The sequence below is a fragment of the Sipha flava genome, unplaced genomic scaffold (assembly GCF_003268045.1).
Source record: "Sipha flava isolate LNK unplaced genomic scaffold, YSA_version1 272_pilon_pilon, whole genome shotgun sequence".
Lineage (NCBI taxonomy): Eukaryota > Metazoa > Arthropoda > Insecta > Hemiptera > Aphididae > Sipha > Sipha flava.
Genome location: NW_020272937.1, coordinates 367,178 through 384,917, shown reverse-complemented (window position 1 = coordinate 384,917; position 17,740 = coordinate 367,178). Strand labels below are relative to the sequence as shown.

Below are 17,740 nucleotides of genomic sequence, written 5' to 3'. Positions count from 1 at the left end.
CGTATCGCTGGTAAATTTGCGAGTTTTTGTGAGCGCATATTTTCGTGTGTGTGTGTATTTTCTTATGCATGTGTGTGTGAGTGTGTATTTTCGTATGCGTGTGTGAGCGTGTATTTTCGTATATATATTTCGTATGCGCGCACGCGTGTCGTCCCGTGAAAGCCGCCGCGAAGGATTTATTTTTAAAACTCCCGCCGCCCCGGTCTCTCTGAGGCCATCGAAACGTCTCTCAAAGCCACGCGACCGGTGTCGACTTCGGCGACAATCGCACACCGCCGTTCATCAGTGACGCAGCACCAGCGAGCAACAGCACCAGACGACTACACGCGTACAGTAACGTTTCATTAACAACGATTTCGTGGTTACAATATTATTTTCTAGTCGCGACGTTCGGTTTTCGTGTTAATTTTTCTTTGTTTTTTTTTCCATTCCATTTCAACATCCGCCCGGGCGTTTGATTTTTTTCTCGTAGGACTTTTCGATTTCAAACGCGCACGTGATATCGGTCTCGCGTCGAGATTTCCGTCCGTCGTCGGGACAACATAGACCCACCGCGGACCGCAGCAGTGCGCTCTCCGCGCACTCCATACCGGTACGTAAAATTTAACTCTTACGTCAAGTACTACGTTAAGCTAGACGATTGGTTTATGGACGTGTGCCCTTGCCAGCACCGTTTCTGTTGTTTGACGTCACCAGAGAAACAAAAGTCCAGTAAAATGTTAAGTCAGTAAGGCCGATAAGCACGTCCGCTGAAAAAGTAACAGTTATCGCATTTTTACCGGCCGGATTGACGGTCGGCTAACATGGTTGGTTAATCAATTCGGGTTTTCTCGAACGGAGGAAAATAACAAAAACGAATCGACCGACCGACTCTCGTCGTTGAAAAACGTTGACTGCGTTAACATCAGGACCCGATGACTCGAAATGTAATCGCTTTGAAAAGTATGTACAACGACTCGAAGTTTATTCCGACAAAAATCGTTGAGAATATACGAAATTCATAGCTGTTCAACGCGTTATATTTCGATCGGAATTGTTATACAGTACACGTTTCTGCATTGAATTACTTATTATTTGTGTTGTAATTTAGTATATTACACGTTTGCTGTAAGAAACTATAAGTACACGATTGAGAAGATAATTTGACGCGATATTAATTATTAATTTAACAACTGTATTAATTTTTAATTTGACATTTTATCTCGTCGTAAAAGTATATCCGCTCATTGTTCCTGCGCACGTATAATCGTTACTGTAGATGGAGTGATAGAAATATAATATTCAACGAGTGGCGTTCAAGCTATTAAGCAGATACGAAAGGAATTTAAGTAAAAAAAATTACGTCTGGAACAGCAACGATTTTATCAATTTTATAATCTTATGTAGATAATCTATGTTATACATATTCGTAATAATGTATTGAGTATGTATTGCTGAAATGCACTAATAATAATAATACAATAAACTTCTTAGAGGTAAAGTGTAGCACATCTCGAATATTATATAGGAATTTGCGTTTAAGTGAATGATTTTAAAACATGTGTTTGAGCGAAATGCAATTTTCTCTTTCCTTCTAACTTCTAATTAGATTGACCGTAAATATCACAGTTATGAGTGCAAAATGGGTTGATAGTTAGAAATTACTAATTGAACATATATCTTTCAATTTTTTTTTTTTTTTTAATTAATAATTATTATGGAATATTTATGTATATATATTTAAATAATAAGATTTTAATTTTTTTTTTGGAATTTCAAGCACATCTGTTTCATATACTCGTAATAAATAGTATCATTTTAACATACTTTATTGACGTTTTACCTAATCACATTTACCTTTAAATATTTATAATGTTTTTTATCACATTTCGTATTAATTTATATTTTTATTTGTACTTAACTGTCAATGAGTTAGGTGTGAAATGAATAAAATTTGATGTGACGTGCCTGTTGTTTTCGAATTTATTTTGACTCTACAAAAAACGGTTACATTTTTACGCGGACAAAATAGAAAATTCGTCCAAACGTTTAATAATTTACACGTCGAATAACATCGCATCGATGATATCATAACGACGCGTTCTGTAACCATATCGGTATATTATATTCACGCACGCGCGCGTCTCTTACGGAGATTACGTGAAATATCGACCTCGAATATAAATTTACTGTACGAACGAAACCATGAATAGTCATAACATTATCATGACCAACAACGATATCATACGGTGCTTTCTGTTTAGGAATTTTCAAGTATTCGTGTCCATATATAGACAATATTGTACTATTATACGCGCGATAGGTTCGCCGACGAATTTGTATTTATTATTTTTCTTCCACTATTACATCACACGCGTTCACATTTTTTTTTAATTTCGACCACATACGTGCACGGGCGTTATCCGATTATATTTCATATTCACTTAATTTACCTTTACAGTGTTTCGTTTGCGCCTCTAAGTCGGGTAAAAAAACAATATGTAATGTGACCGTAATTTATATTTAGTTGAGGTAAACATATTTGGTATGTTCATGAAGTATCTCAACCAAGCTGACCGATACATTCGAAACCAATTACTAATATTTAATAAATCAACTAGAAATAATTGAAAATTTATTTTTAATATTTGAAAATCACCCCAACTTGACAGTAAACATTTTCGATCAGGGGAGGTTAGCTTCACGTGATCCTCCCAAGTTGATCTATTTATAAAGAATCAATAACAATATTTTGCAAATTAATTGCAAACTCTTTTTTTATGACTTGCAAACAAAATTTCTTATTTTGACGAATTATTTGGAAACAATTTGCAAAACGACGATATTACAAAAGTTAAATCTCATGACCCCACTCTTATACTTACTTTTCTCCAACCCTCTCTCCGACGATATTCTAGAAAATTATTTTACAGATATTTTGTTTGATCATTATCAAAATTTGTTCAATAATAGTTAAAAAATACCAAAAACCATCAGAAAGAGCTAAGGACATATGTCTAACTGTATATAATCTGTAATATCTTGGATATTTAATTTTTTTTTACGATAGTATTGTTTGCTATTTTGTTTGAATTTGATAATTTTCAAAATATTCATGTTACCTTCATTCCCGTTATAAGCAAAAAAACATATACGTACACAGACCTCTTTTACAGTAAAAGTATATCACTGCCTAGTCCCACCACTACTGAAAGTTAATTTAATCGTTAAAAATTCAGGTAAAAATATACACACAAATATCTAAATAACTGCTTATTTTAAAATTTTAATTTTTTTCCTGAAAAAAATGACTGAATAGTCATTTCTTCATTGTTATAACTATTTTCATAATTTAAATTTAAAATAAATTATGAAAAAAAAAATTAATTACAGAACACTTGAAATGGTTTGAGTAATACATTTAAATACCTAGGGTAAATAAAAAAAAACGTAATTATATATTTAGATGAAAAACAAAATAAATTTGATAAATAATTATAATTGATCATAAAACAATTCTGCAATTGGTCGAGTTTTAAATATCACCAATCTTTTTGGAATTTTAATTTATTGCTATTTATTGCTCCATTGTTGAAAGCTATTTAATTTCTTTTGAAGCATAGTACTTCTTAATTTCATTAATTATTAAATCGTTATTATAATATATAATTTGTGTTTTAAAAATAGATAAAAATTTCTAGGACTGAATATAAAAATATAATTAAAATCATAATGCAATACAAGCTAGCATTAAGGGGGTGGTAGCGGAGGCCATGGCTCCGGGCCCACAAAGGATATCAAACGATAGTAGGCCCTTGTTGGATAGTAGGTTTTTTTAGTTTTTTTTTTATGGTTTTGTGTTCAGAAAGTAATGTTTTAGAAGTAATTAATACCGATAATATAATTAAAAGGTTTGCTTCCCAAAAAGAAAGAAAAAATTATTTATATAAATAAAATTTTTATTTTTTGTATTAAAATAAGCAAGAAATAAATTTATAAATTAGAATAATAATTTTCTTTTTATCTCTGAAATATATTTGTGTGTCATCAATATTTTGATTATAGTTATGGGCCCCAAATTATCATAATCCGGGCTTAATGCTATACAAAATCACATAATATATATTTAAAGATCAAATATGACATGATTTTTATCTATTTTTTTGTATGTTTAGAAACAAGACTTTATGTTTAGGGTATGCAGCAGCATACCCTCTGCGCAAGGCCGTAACTGGAAAAAAATTTCGGGGGGGGGGGGTGAGGTTTGTATTTTAGTTCATTTTATTTATAGTAAACAAACTTCACCCCCAGCTAAATGGTTCTACTTTTGAAAAATTCGGGGGGGGGGGGAGGGGGTCCGGACCCCTGAACCCCCCAGTTACGGCCTTGCCCCTGCGCATAGGCAAGAAACCTATTTTCCCATGTCATCCGTTCCTACTTTTTAATAATTTAAAATTTGTTATAACACTGATAATTTGTTAGTATTATGAGTTTTAAAGATAATTATTAATTGATGTAATTTTTGTTGTAAAATTCCTAATCTTAATAATACTGTGTGATTTTCGCCATATTTTTTTCTTTATCGATTTTTGTTTTTGTTTGCATTATAATATAATGCAATATATTAAATTATATTAGTTGTGTTGTGTTTTCATTATTGTTAATACAAGAAAAAATAGTGATTTTGTTCTAATATACTTTGTAATAATAGATACAGACAATATTTTCACGTCTTAAAATAATACATTGATTTAATAATACATTTAGATCAATATTATAAATTTCAAATACCAAAATTATGATATGCATTGCATAAGACATGAAATTGAAAAAACACTTTTTTTTTATTATTAATGTAATGAGAGAGAAAGAGATCACAGTACAGATATTTAAAATTTTCAAACAAATTAAAATAAATTGTAAATAATACTATTTTAAATTAAAAATGTAATTATTATAAAGTGGAAGTCGAGGACATGAGAAAATATGTTTTTTACTTATAACGGGAGTGGAGGTAAAATGAAGATTTTGAAAATTGTTAAACAAATTCAAACAAATGAAAAACAAAATAACTGTCCAGAATATCGTCGGTGAGGTAGCTGTGGACATACATGTTACTCTTATCGATTAATACCATAACACTCATTAAATTAATTTAATTAATGACTGGAAAGTCCATTATTAACCGATTTATTATTATTATTATTTTTATTATTATAATGATTCTAAATTCTTACGACCTCTATATTTTTATGTACACTTATATTATTATATTTTTGAATTAAGTTCATCGAGAAATTTCAAAATGTAAAACTAATTTCCATTTTAAGCTGAATAGATAAACACCAATAAGAAAAAATAATTTTAAGTACTTATTGTTTTCATAAATTGTTGGCCAATAATATTAAACAGTGGAATTGTACTTTATAAGGAATGTAAATGTATAATTAATGAAAAATTATTATTTTTATGTACAATTTAATAAATAATGATATATTATGTACGATATTTGACTTAATCAATTTTCCAAATCACATGATTTTACATAAATATGTATTTTAAAGATTTGATATTTACAAAAGGACGCAATCGTAGTATACAATAAAGGTCAAAAATATTTTGTTTATCTGACATAGGGACCTAAACGACGGTCTCTGACACGTACACGTATAATTACACGTACACATCAATTATCGAACTTGGTGAGAATCACGATCGAATAATCTCCGAGTCGGCTTGAAGCCGTATTTAGAAAATTTACGTTTGTTGACGACCAAAATTAGTCATCATATTCTTTATTACGTACTCTGCAACATAGAGTGAATTAATGTACGTTATAAACCAACAGCAAAACATGTATTAAACGTGCATTTTAAAATTAATGATGGAAATGTGCACATGATAAATAATTTTAACAAAAATGAATAACAATTTAAAATAATCAAATAGAGTATATCAAAAGTACTTAATATTACAATAACATTTCGGCTGTCAGCATAATATTATCGTCATAAGCGTGCGCACGGGATAGTCATGGTAGGCACTTGACTACTCTGCGAACTTTCCTCTCACAATATTCAATATTATTACTTATTATTATGATAATTGATAGTCATTTTATAACTTAGATGTGACTATGAATATATACGTAATATGTATATGTGTGTGTAATGTGTTAAATATGACTATCCTGCCAGGAATTCTGTGCACGCTTATGATTATCGTGATAATGCAAGTTCATAAAATTTAATTTAATTTACTATTTAATAACAGTCTTTATTTTACTAATTTTTTTTATTGTATCTGATTCCGTTACGGCCTCTTAGACCAAACATCGAAACATAAATGTTTCAATCCATCCAATGTTAGGTAAGTACATGTCAGACATACCAAACTATGCCATGGTATGTAATAATCAACATGGACTCTTTTGATAGTTAAAAATTATGTGCATTCAGTTTTTATCGTTGACATTTCATAGTCAAATAGGATATTGTACCGTCGACAATGTAAAGAAAACTCCCAAAAAATAAATACACTCTCGGACATAAACAATGCGCACTTATTTTTGACTGTATATGTCCTTAAAGATTTTAACCGATTACTGTCATATGATTGTTCGGCCTTCAAAAATCGACCATAACGCGTATAGGTACATACTGTAATAAATAATTAATATTGCGTGGTTGCTAAATGATTACTACGACTCGGGCAATAATTAACAATATCAAATTTTATAAACATTTTGTTTGTTAAATAACGGATTTATATTTTATATTTTATTTTCAAATAATTAATTTAATTAATTAAATAATTCACTGTTTTCCATACTCCCCCTTGGTATATAGTTACTTACTGAAAATGACGCCATTCGAACCAAGAGTTATTGATTATTATTCAGACTGTATTTACTAATGTTATCTTTATACAAAACGGTTATCGCGCCTGGAAAGCGTGTACGTTTGTAGGTTCATCTTCTGTAGTAAACTATTTTAGCGTATTTATTTTAGAAATCATTTTTTCTTTTCTATATTTAAATTTGTGTACGACACACGATCTGTTCATCGTAGTGGACAGATTATGTTCGTGGGTCGTCACGTTATTAATGGGTCCAACTGCGTAATCAAAATAATATTCTAATTGATGATTCAGATTCAATGTTTCCGCGTTTTTTGAATAAAAACAGCTGTTACACTTGGGATTTATTTTTGAGGACCATTGCAACTGATTAGTCTTTCTAATGGAAGTGAATGAGCAAAACATTAAATGTTTTATTATAACTCGTGTTAAAGTCATTATTATAAATTGTATTTTTTACTCGTTGGTATTATAATAATTTATTTAAAAACAACGCGTTATTGAATACCACGGTTTTAATTAATTTAATTTAAAAAAATATGTCAAATAACCATGTTTGATATGAAAAATAATAATAATATTTAGAATATTATTCTAAAAGTATAAAGCCTTTTTTTTTTTCAGTTTTATCTTTTAAGTTTATTTAAATTTCAAGTCTTATTGTTAAAATTGATTATTTTAACACCTTTACGACTGTATATATCGGAATGATAATTTATTGGATCATCTGATTCGATTTAACAAGAATTCCAATAAGCTAGACATTTTTGCAAAATAAATAATAAAATAATTTCGCTTTATCATGCTCATGGTTTTTAAACACAAAAAAACGTTCTACAAATTATGGGTTTAAAATAAATACTATGTGCTACAAAATCTAACTGTTAATACTAATTAAAATATTAAAATAAATGAAAATAAGGTACCTCAAAGATATTGTTAATCCGAACAAAATATAAATAACTCTATCAATATATCAATATATTAATTTTGATAGTCAAAATTGTTAATGAAATATGTAATGTATAAATATAAGAAAGACTTATGCATATATATGGTGACCAATTAATAAAATATGCAAAATAAATGCTTTTCAATGTTGAAATATTTTTTGTATAAAGAATACACTTCTGGCCAGTAAGCGTTAAATTAATTTTCAATATAATGTAAACGTGTGATATAATTTTTAAGATTCTGAACAAAAATCAAAATACGATTGATGTATTTTTATTTCATAAAAACGATATTAAAGGTATAGGCTACAAGAAATATAATTTTCAACTACACTTTGAATATATAAAATATATCTATATAAAAACATCTGTAATTCGTTTACACACGACTACTATAAATTTATAATATTAGTTTATAAATTATAACATTTTATATTCGTAATATCATACATTCATTCGTGCGTATACGGATTGTATTGTTTGTATTGTAATAATATTATTTTATTATGCACGTGTAGAGGCCACTAGGAAATAAGTTTTTTTTTTCATTATTACTATCCCATCCATCACGCCATATCGGTTTGTTTTCTAAAGGATTTGGCTTTAAAAGTTTTCAGGAGATACCTTTTTTTAATTTAGACAAAATCAAATATGTTCATGTGATATTATAAGAGTTCGCAGACGTGTATTTTTTTTTTAGGGGAGGGGAGTGCCTACACTAATTTTAGGCTCTATCTTAATAAAACGTGTAAGAGTATTTAATAAATTGTAATGTATAAATAATTAAATAAATATAACTTTAATTTTTATCTAATATTGTGGTATATTAGTCCAAATGAATTTTCCTGGAATCTCGTATATTTTATTTAGATAGCTTCAATTATTTATGATTTGTATATATATCGTCAATCGTAGCTGTAATATTGTCATGAGATATTGTTGCACGAAAATTTAGTTTAATTTTTTCTATTACAAAACATAATTTATTTTTTACCAAATATTTTAGAATAAACTATATTTGATTTGAGCAACATCGGATGAAATACAGGCCCCTTACTTTTATATTATAGGGCTTCTTTTACAACTTATCGGGGATTGAATCGACCGCGGCGCCCCTCTGTGTTTGCCTATTCGTGATACGGTATTTTGCTTTATGAATGGTAATAAAATATCAGTAAACATTTTGTGAGCGAATGTTTTCCTGCCATCGATTAATTATCTTACACGTATACAAACACACACAAACACACACAAACTCGTATTATTTAAATACTTGTTTCAAATAATATCATTACCACCGTTCTACTATCAAATGCACCGCAGGAATCGATTATTATGCTCAAAACCAGGTTTGGTATACTTGTTTACACAATAATATGGTAGAAGATATTTGTATAACACGTGTTTGCGTTACGATTTCATGTAAAGATTCGACGTCTTAAAGATTTGTAATACTCATAAAATTATAAAAAAAAGAATTATAAAAAGGAATTACAATAAAAATCTAAGATAGTTATTTTTTTTATGTTCTTAAAGGGTAAACATGTGTATAATGTATACATCAATAAGACGGTAAAGTGTATATTATTTTAAATAATACGCCTATTGAATGCTACGTCGCCTATTGGAAGATACGTAACCATAAACAGACGTAAACGGCCAATTTAAGATCACACATTGGGTACTTACCAAGTTCTTCACGGACTACAGTTATGGTTGAGCCACAACGGATAGATGGGTCGTGCATATTCAAGAGTTAAAAAAAGTAAAAGGGTGTTCATTTGAATCTAAATATCATCACATTATAATTATTGAAACCAATAAGTCAAGTGTTATGACCTTTTTTCTATTCGATGTTATGAAAATGGAACTGTAAAATTATTTAATTATAATATTTAATATGCTAAATAAAATTGTTGAACATATTATATCTAACCCAAAAATCGTTGAACCCGGATTTTTTTTAACTTTTTCTTGAATAAGTACTCAAAAAGACACGTAGTTTTTGTAAACAAATCATAATATTTTTACTATGCCTCATCTAATCATAAAGTATTCATGAAATGTCTATGAATAATGTAAATGCTATACGATTATTAATTATGTAATATGTACATAATTTATAGGTGAGCAATATTATTTTTACTTTAATTTCGATGAAATTCGTAGTTTTCTGTACAACAAGAGTCAAAAGTGTACCGCAAGGTTTAATCGTGAATTTTTACTATCATACTGACGTGTTAAAATACAAATTATTTCGACATTTCTCAGTCATCGTTTTTTTTTTTTTTTTTTAGAGGCACATTTTGATAATTTGTAGTGAAACGCGTGCTATTATTTAACGGTCGTACTATCGTCACGTCTAATTTTTAATTCATATCACATACATAATAACGTTGATATGTTTTTATTTTAGATTCTAATGGTTTAGTGCTAATTGTTATATTGTGTTTTATCATTAAAGTACCTATTTATAATGTTACATAAAAATATTGTTTGGTTGTTTTATTTCCAGGAATTTTATGACTACACCATTTTAAGTTGATGTTTCAATTTTTCAAATGGTATACTATTCTTTTATACTAAATACACATTTTTAGGTAGATTCACAAATACAATTTTAGCGAGTATTTTTAAGTTATTAAGTTATTAAGTATAATAAAGTACAAACATTTGATTAGTTTTTAGAGCTGTCTCCATCCAGGTTATAACTTTATAACAATTTGAAAAAATATAAAATACATTTTCGAAAAAGAATATGATTAAATGTCTACACGTTCACTTCAAGTAGAAATTAAATATTTTATTCCTCCAGGCACATTATTTATTTGACAATATGTACCCTGGGTTTTTTAAATTGATCATCAAAAGTGGCTATAGGTCAAGAATAAATCACAAATCTTCGACATCAATATTTAAATAAATCACTATCCATCAGCTTGCAGATAACGATAGCGCTTTTAAAAATGATATTGGTCCAGACACGTGATTAGTAATCTGTAGGTTTTCATCTTTGAATCTGTATATATAAAATGACTTGCTCTTAGTGATTCATTATCGCCTAGTCGGAACCGCTAAAGCTATGAGTATAAGATTTGGACAGTAGTTTTGTTTTGTGATGTAGACATCCACTAAGAAAGGATTTTTTCAAAATGTAACCACTAAAAGGGTTAAAAGGGATAAGAATGAAAAAAATCACCTAGCCGGATCCACTGAAGCTATGAGTTTTAAATGTAGTCAGTAAGTTAATTTTATGAAGCAAAAAACCCCTACAAAAGAATATTTCAAAGTTCAATGCCTACAGGGATTAAAAAGGGGTAGAAATGGAAAAAATTGTTTTAGAAGATTATACTTTTATATACACCTTGGACAGCGTATTTGCTTTAATTATTTAAGCAGTTATTGTTAAAACTTTATGATAAAAATATTACAGATATTTTGTTTATTATATCGGTTTGTTGAAATTATTATAATAATAATTTTAATGAGACCACTGATAGTTGATATGTTTCGGATGTATATTAATGCCTATATTCAATACTTTATCGATAACATATATAAAACTGATAATATAAAAACTTATACGTAGGTAACATAAAAAACTGTACACGGGCGAAGCCGGGTTATTCAGATAATATAATATGTTTTGTTGAAGTTTTCCCGTTTTTATTATTTTATCTATAAATTCTATTATTAAAAGCCAATAGCAAAAAATGTTACATTGAATACAAGTAAAAGAATGTATAATCACTTGATCCGTTGATATTATGAATTCACATCATCAGCAGTGTATATGAATGTTTATTGTTGAGTCCAAGTAAACACAATTAACTGTTTTATGTACAATGCAACAAAAATAAGTGTTCCTATTTATTTTTTTTTTAAAAAAAGAAAAACATATTACGTATCGGTGTGAAAAAATAGAATTAATGATTTGAAAATTTGCCAAAGTTCGCATTACCTTAACCTGTTTTGTTTCCGAAAACCTACATTCGAATTCATGTAAATTCATGTTTGTCCGTACGTATAATAATGTGCCTAAATATAATAAGTGTAATTTTTAACAGACTACTGTGTACGTAAACAATATACTACACTTTAGTACGCTTACATTAATAAATGGTAATTGCATTTCAAGCGTTATATTATGAACCCTGATTATAAATCTTAAATTAATTTTGAATATTACAACTTAAAATGAGGCTATTCCAATGGTGACCGTTACATGACATAATAAGTAATATATGGATCAAATATTGAACTGTTATTTAATAAATATTTTATTATATTTATATGATATATTATTTTAGCGAAGAGAATAGTAATTTTGTTTGAATGTATTGTAAAAAATTCTTATTTTAAATCTGGAAAATATTTATTTATTTTTCAATATTTTGGTACACAAATTTTTCCTCCACGGTATTTTCCAAAAGCGATTATTTTCATATGCCAATAATTTATTTTGACAACTTTCCTGATTGAAACTAAGAAAAAATTATTATATATTATAAAGACTACGAGTTAATATTTTCCTATGTTTCACACAGTACCATTGCAACTAAATAATAGTCACAAAACATTTTTTAATAACAAACGTTGACAAATACATTTTAGTAATCGGAACATCTGTTCCGCGTTAAATTTGTCGATAATACCTGATAATGTTTTACTTAGAACTTGTCTCGACATTACCCGTAACCACGTCATCTGATGATTTATCATTGAAAAATGATTACCACAAATACTGTTAAATGTGTCAACGAAGATAATTCTGTCGCCCCTGATAAGATAATGTTCGCACATCGAATATATGGAGAAACAAAAGAATGTAAGAAATAGTTCCGATATTGGTTAGTATACAGTAAATATGTGGTTATCGAGTAAATTGATGTAATCATCCGTTAATCAGTAACAATTATTAGCAATGATGCGTGCTGAATGTTTACATATAGTCATATAATAGGTATAAGCTATTAATTTGTAATTTATTATTCGAACTTTTTATTGCTGTACGCGCATATGTGTACATCTATAGAAATAAAGGGTCAATGGTTGAAACGTTGTGCCACTTAAACGTTCATATTTTTCTGAGAAATATTAAATTTGAATTTACATACGAATTATAGACACTAAAAAAGACAAACATTATTTACGATCAAACTACCATCAGTGGCGAAGCGTTCATTAGATATTTTCTTATTTATACGTGAATTCGGCAAGGATGTTATTATTTATCAATAAAAATAATCGATTTACTATTAAAAATGCTTCCACTGACTCGGAGTAGTAATACTTTGTAAACGGAAAAAAAAATCTGTGACTGTAAACTGCAACCAATACACAGTTAACACACAAAATAATATAAGTAAACTGCATCTGTGTTTTTATCTAGTGTAATAAAAATGTAAACGGCGCCCAGATAAAATTTAAAAAATGAATAGTAATATTTCTACAAAATTAAACAACATTTCAATCTTTAATTTATAATTAATTCATTACAGCTCATATGAGATGATAATTAATATAATTTAATTTAAAATAAAAAAAAAAATATATATATAATTTAAAAAATTTAGTAGTTGATACATATTCATCAATTGGAATAATCTCTATTATATTTATTAATTCAATTTTGTAAAATTTTTACGTTTTTTAGTTTTCAAGTTTTTATTTTAATTTCTTTTAATTTTTTTATAAACATGAAAATATTTGGATGAGTTTTATAAAAGCTAGAATTATATGACAGGTTTTGATAACTTTATGATTCATGGTTATGGTTTAAACTTTTTTCAATAATTCTGTTATCATCACCTACCGTTTTTAAAATGCTGTGCAAGTTTTGATTGCATATTGCCACTAACCTCACCCAAACTTAGAGACCGATGAATTTTACAAAATTTAATATTTGAAATAATTTTCAAGCACTTTTTGCTCTGCGACACGAATTGTTCGGCCATTGTGATTTTATTTTAGTAAATACTATTGGTACTAGCTGACCTATGCTGAATGTAGTGATAACCATCAATAGTCGTATTACTGTAATAATTATTCGGAGATGTATTTTTACAAATACTATGGTTTTGGTCAAAAATAACATTTCTGTAATATAATTGAAAAAGTACACAATCATAGAAACTTTAATAAGTTAAACGTTTTGTATATTTTGTAAACGAGAAGCAGCTTAAGTAGTACCTTTTTAACATGAATTAAAAATTGGTTGCAGTTTACATTATAGTTAACCAACAAAGATAAAGTTGCAATAAGATGCAGTTTACAAAAAAAAGTTCATTCGGGAGCATTAGTTTATTTTGGTTCCATATTCGTTAGTACACTATTTAAATTAATGCCCGTTATACCTGAAGTGTTAGAAAATATCTATATATAATAACATTTTATCATTTAATATCTAGGTATATTTATATTTATCAAAACATACTAACGTTGATATTATTAAAAAAAAAATAAATAAATAAAATTTATAATAAATATATTAAGGTAAAAAAATATTACCGATGAGCTTATCGTATTATTATTATTTTTTTTTTTTTATCGTAATTACTACACGTACAGTTTATATAAATTTTATAAAGTTTATATAAATAAAATTAATTAGGTATTAACTATAAATATTAAATATGGTTTAATAGTTTACAATTTTACTGTACTACAATACCTGGTATAATATTATATTTTTTATTAATAATTTATATTTTATACTGTTTTTTTATTTTTATATAACATGAACAATTTTAGATAATGTAGAAATAAAATCGGAGCATTCAAGTTGGGTCCCAAGTACTAGGGGTTAATCGTAGGTAGTGTACTAGTTGGGTTCCGGATTTTTAAAGGTGCTACATTAGTTGGGTCCCGGATTTTTGTGGGTACTACACTAGTTGGGTCATGAATTATTTTAGGTATTACATTAGTTCCTGAATATTTTTTGGTAAGTACTACATTATACTAACATTTTCCTTTCCATTTTAACAGACTTAGGACTGTCTATGATCTATTTAAACCACAGGTATGGTTAGAAATGTTTTTTATAATTTTTTTTTTTTTTATTTAGTTTCTTTTTCATTAAAATATAAATTATTAGAATTGTGTTAGTAAAAATATTAAAAATGTTAAAATCATTATATAATATAAATAAAAATTAATGGAAAAGAAACTAAAAAACAAAAACTATAAAAAACGTTTTTAACCATACCTGTGGTCTAAATAGATCATAGACAGTCCTAAGTATGTTAAAATGGGAAGGAAAATGTTAGTATAATATAGTACTTACCAAAAAATATTCAGGAACTAGTGTAGCACTTATAAAAATCCGGGACTCAACTAGTGTAGTAATTTTAATTTGGTACCCGATTCGGATGCAGCCAATAAAATACTATTTGTGTTAATTTTACAGCATTATCTTTGACGACGATTTAGCATTACAAATAAATGCTGAAATTAAAATGATATTGATTTTAAAAAAAAAACTTAAAAAAGAAAACAATATTGGTGTTCCGGATGGATTCGATACTATCGGTGTAGATTTTTAAAATATAAAAAGAATAGTGTTATGTACATAAATTCTCGAAACCGTGGTATGCTCCGTTATTGAACAAATCGTAGCACCACCCACACATTATTTTAATGATACATGTATAGTGTTTGGTATATTTTAATACAGTTTCGAGTTACGCCTAAAAATATAAAATTATTGATAATCATAAACTGTATATAGATTTATTTAACTTATCGATATTGTACGTAAATATTGTGGCTATAAGTTCTTCTTTATGTGGTAATTGTAAACAAACCTATCGTGTGTAGTTCTTATGTCACATATTATTTTAATTCAACCATACGTCTCTATGATCTTTCCAAAATGTACCTACGAGTACGTCTATTGATTTTTTTGACAATTTATAAAATAACGATGACTAGTCATCAAAATTTTGGCACATGCAAATTGGTTCTCGATTTTTTTTACTTTTATTAGTGCATACCTTTTTAAACGTTCACCGATCAGAGGTTTAAAGAGTAAAATTTAATACATATATTTCATCGCATACAGGTGCCGGCGTGAAGTTTTCTAACAATTTTAATTTTAATACAAGTACATTAAATATTAAAATTAATATATCAAGTAAAATTTAATAAAAATAATTCTGAGCGAAGATCAATATTATAAATGGTATTTCTATTATTTATATTATTTATTAAATGTATTAATTATAATAATTGTAAATTATTTTAAAACAATAAAACATAACATAATTTATATTATACACGTGCAATGCAATGCAATGCTATCCATTTTATTCATTGTACACCATAATTAATTACAATTTTATTTTTTATTTTTTGTTGTTCGTTAATTGACTACAAAACGAAGCTTGCGGTGCAAACGCAGAACCTTCGCATGTATTGTTTGTAATCTTATATAATTAAACAGAACTATTAGAGCATTTGGTTTACAATATTGACAACAATATTTTGAAATAATTTTGGATATTTCTAATAGCTACATTATAAAATTCTATTTAATTTTCGATTAATCGGTTAAGAAAATAAAATCACTTAAGTATTCAACTATTTCGTTCGATTTGACTCGATTTGAATCGGTTTATAACTCTCGAACTTTCAATGAAGTACATGTGACACCACTGGGAATCGATAAGGTTTGTTTCGAAAAGAGTGGTTCGCGTGAACGAGTAGATGAAACAATTGATAAAATGCTAACAATTACGTAGTGGTATTATTATATATTCTCATACCGAACATTAAACGTAATCGAATAAGTTAATATTAATTTTTCGTTTGCCGAGGATTTGCCATCCCTGTCATATAGTTAGTACTCGACCGGTGCAAAATAATAATAATAATATCGTTTTGACTTGATGATTTCGCAGGTGGAACATTCGCACACGTCAGCAGAGGGCGCTACGTACCCCGCCACCACTACCACCACCGCCCTACGCCAGTGCCGCCGCCACCACTAGCACCGTGAGTGTCGTCGTCGTGTCGCTTCGGAGAAGCGCGTGTTGTCGTTCTCTTCCACTTCCCCACCCTTTGACACGCGCCGCTTAGCCGTTAGAATAACTCATCAAAACCGCGCGCGCACACGCGCAGGCTCACATTCTCGCGCACGCGCAACCGCACCGAAACCGGTATGTCAGCTGTGACGGCGGCGGCGGTGGCTGTGGCGGCCCCGACGGTCGCGGACGAGCCGGACGGATACGACGCGGCCGGCAGTCAAGAGGACGACATGGGAGCCGCCGAACGGGATTTGGCTGAGGACGCGCGATGGAAGCTTATCCAGCAGAACACGTTCACGCGATGGGCCAACGAGCACCTTAAGACGGCCGGCAAGGCGATTGGCAATCTGGAAACGGACCTGGGCGACGGGCTGCGGCTGATCGCCCTCATCGAGGTACTCAGCGGCAAGCGACTGCCCAAGCACAACAAGCGGCCCACGTTCCGATCGCAGAAGCTCGAGAACGTGTCCGTAGCGCTCAAGTTCCTCGACGACGAGAACATCAAGCTGGTCAATATCGGTGAGTACATATCTTAACTGCCTCTTGGTGCCAATGTTTTTGTTTTCCATACCCGTCGGGGAATCCGTAAAACCTTTTCGACATTTGTTTCCCGATTTGATTTACTGTCCTTTCGTGCGAAAAAAAACTTATGACACATTTTTTCGTTTACGTAATCACACATTTTTTATCCACCGAAATAGTATACAATTTTTTTATTGTTTTTTGAATTCTCGACTTCGTGTGATTTAGTAAAATATAAAAAAAAAGAATCCCGACATTTTCTGACTCTAGGCATTTGACGCCAACGACAACTGTTACACTTCAAGTCGCACTACTGTAGTGGAGGAAATAATTTTGATTCGTTTATAATAAAATATTCAGTCCGATTGATCATTATGGCGTGTCCAGAAAAATTGTGTTTAT

General features: G+C 29.2%; 1 protein-coding gene across 2 annotated transcripts in view; it reads left to right on the top strand.

The window, feature by feature from the left end:
• The first annotated feature begins 255 nt into the window (after positions 1-255).
• Positions 256-17,740, top strand: part of LOC112685278 (filamin-A) — a 117,111-nt gene continuing 99,626 nt past the window's right edge. For both annotated transcript variants that reach the window (XM_025557114.1, XM_025557113.1), the window contains exons 1-2: positions 256-592; positions 16,691-17,335. In XM_025557114.1, the coding sequence (XP_025412899.1) occupies positions 16,951-17,335 (385 nt within the window). In that variant the 5' untranslated portion in view covers positions 256-592; positions 16,691-16,950. The remainder of the gene's footprint in view (positions 593-16,690; positions 17,336-17,740) is intronic.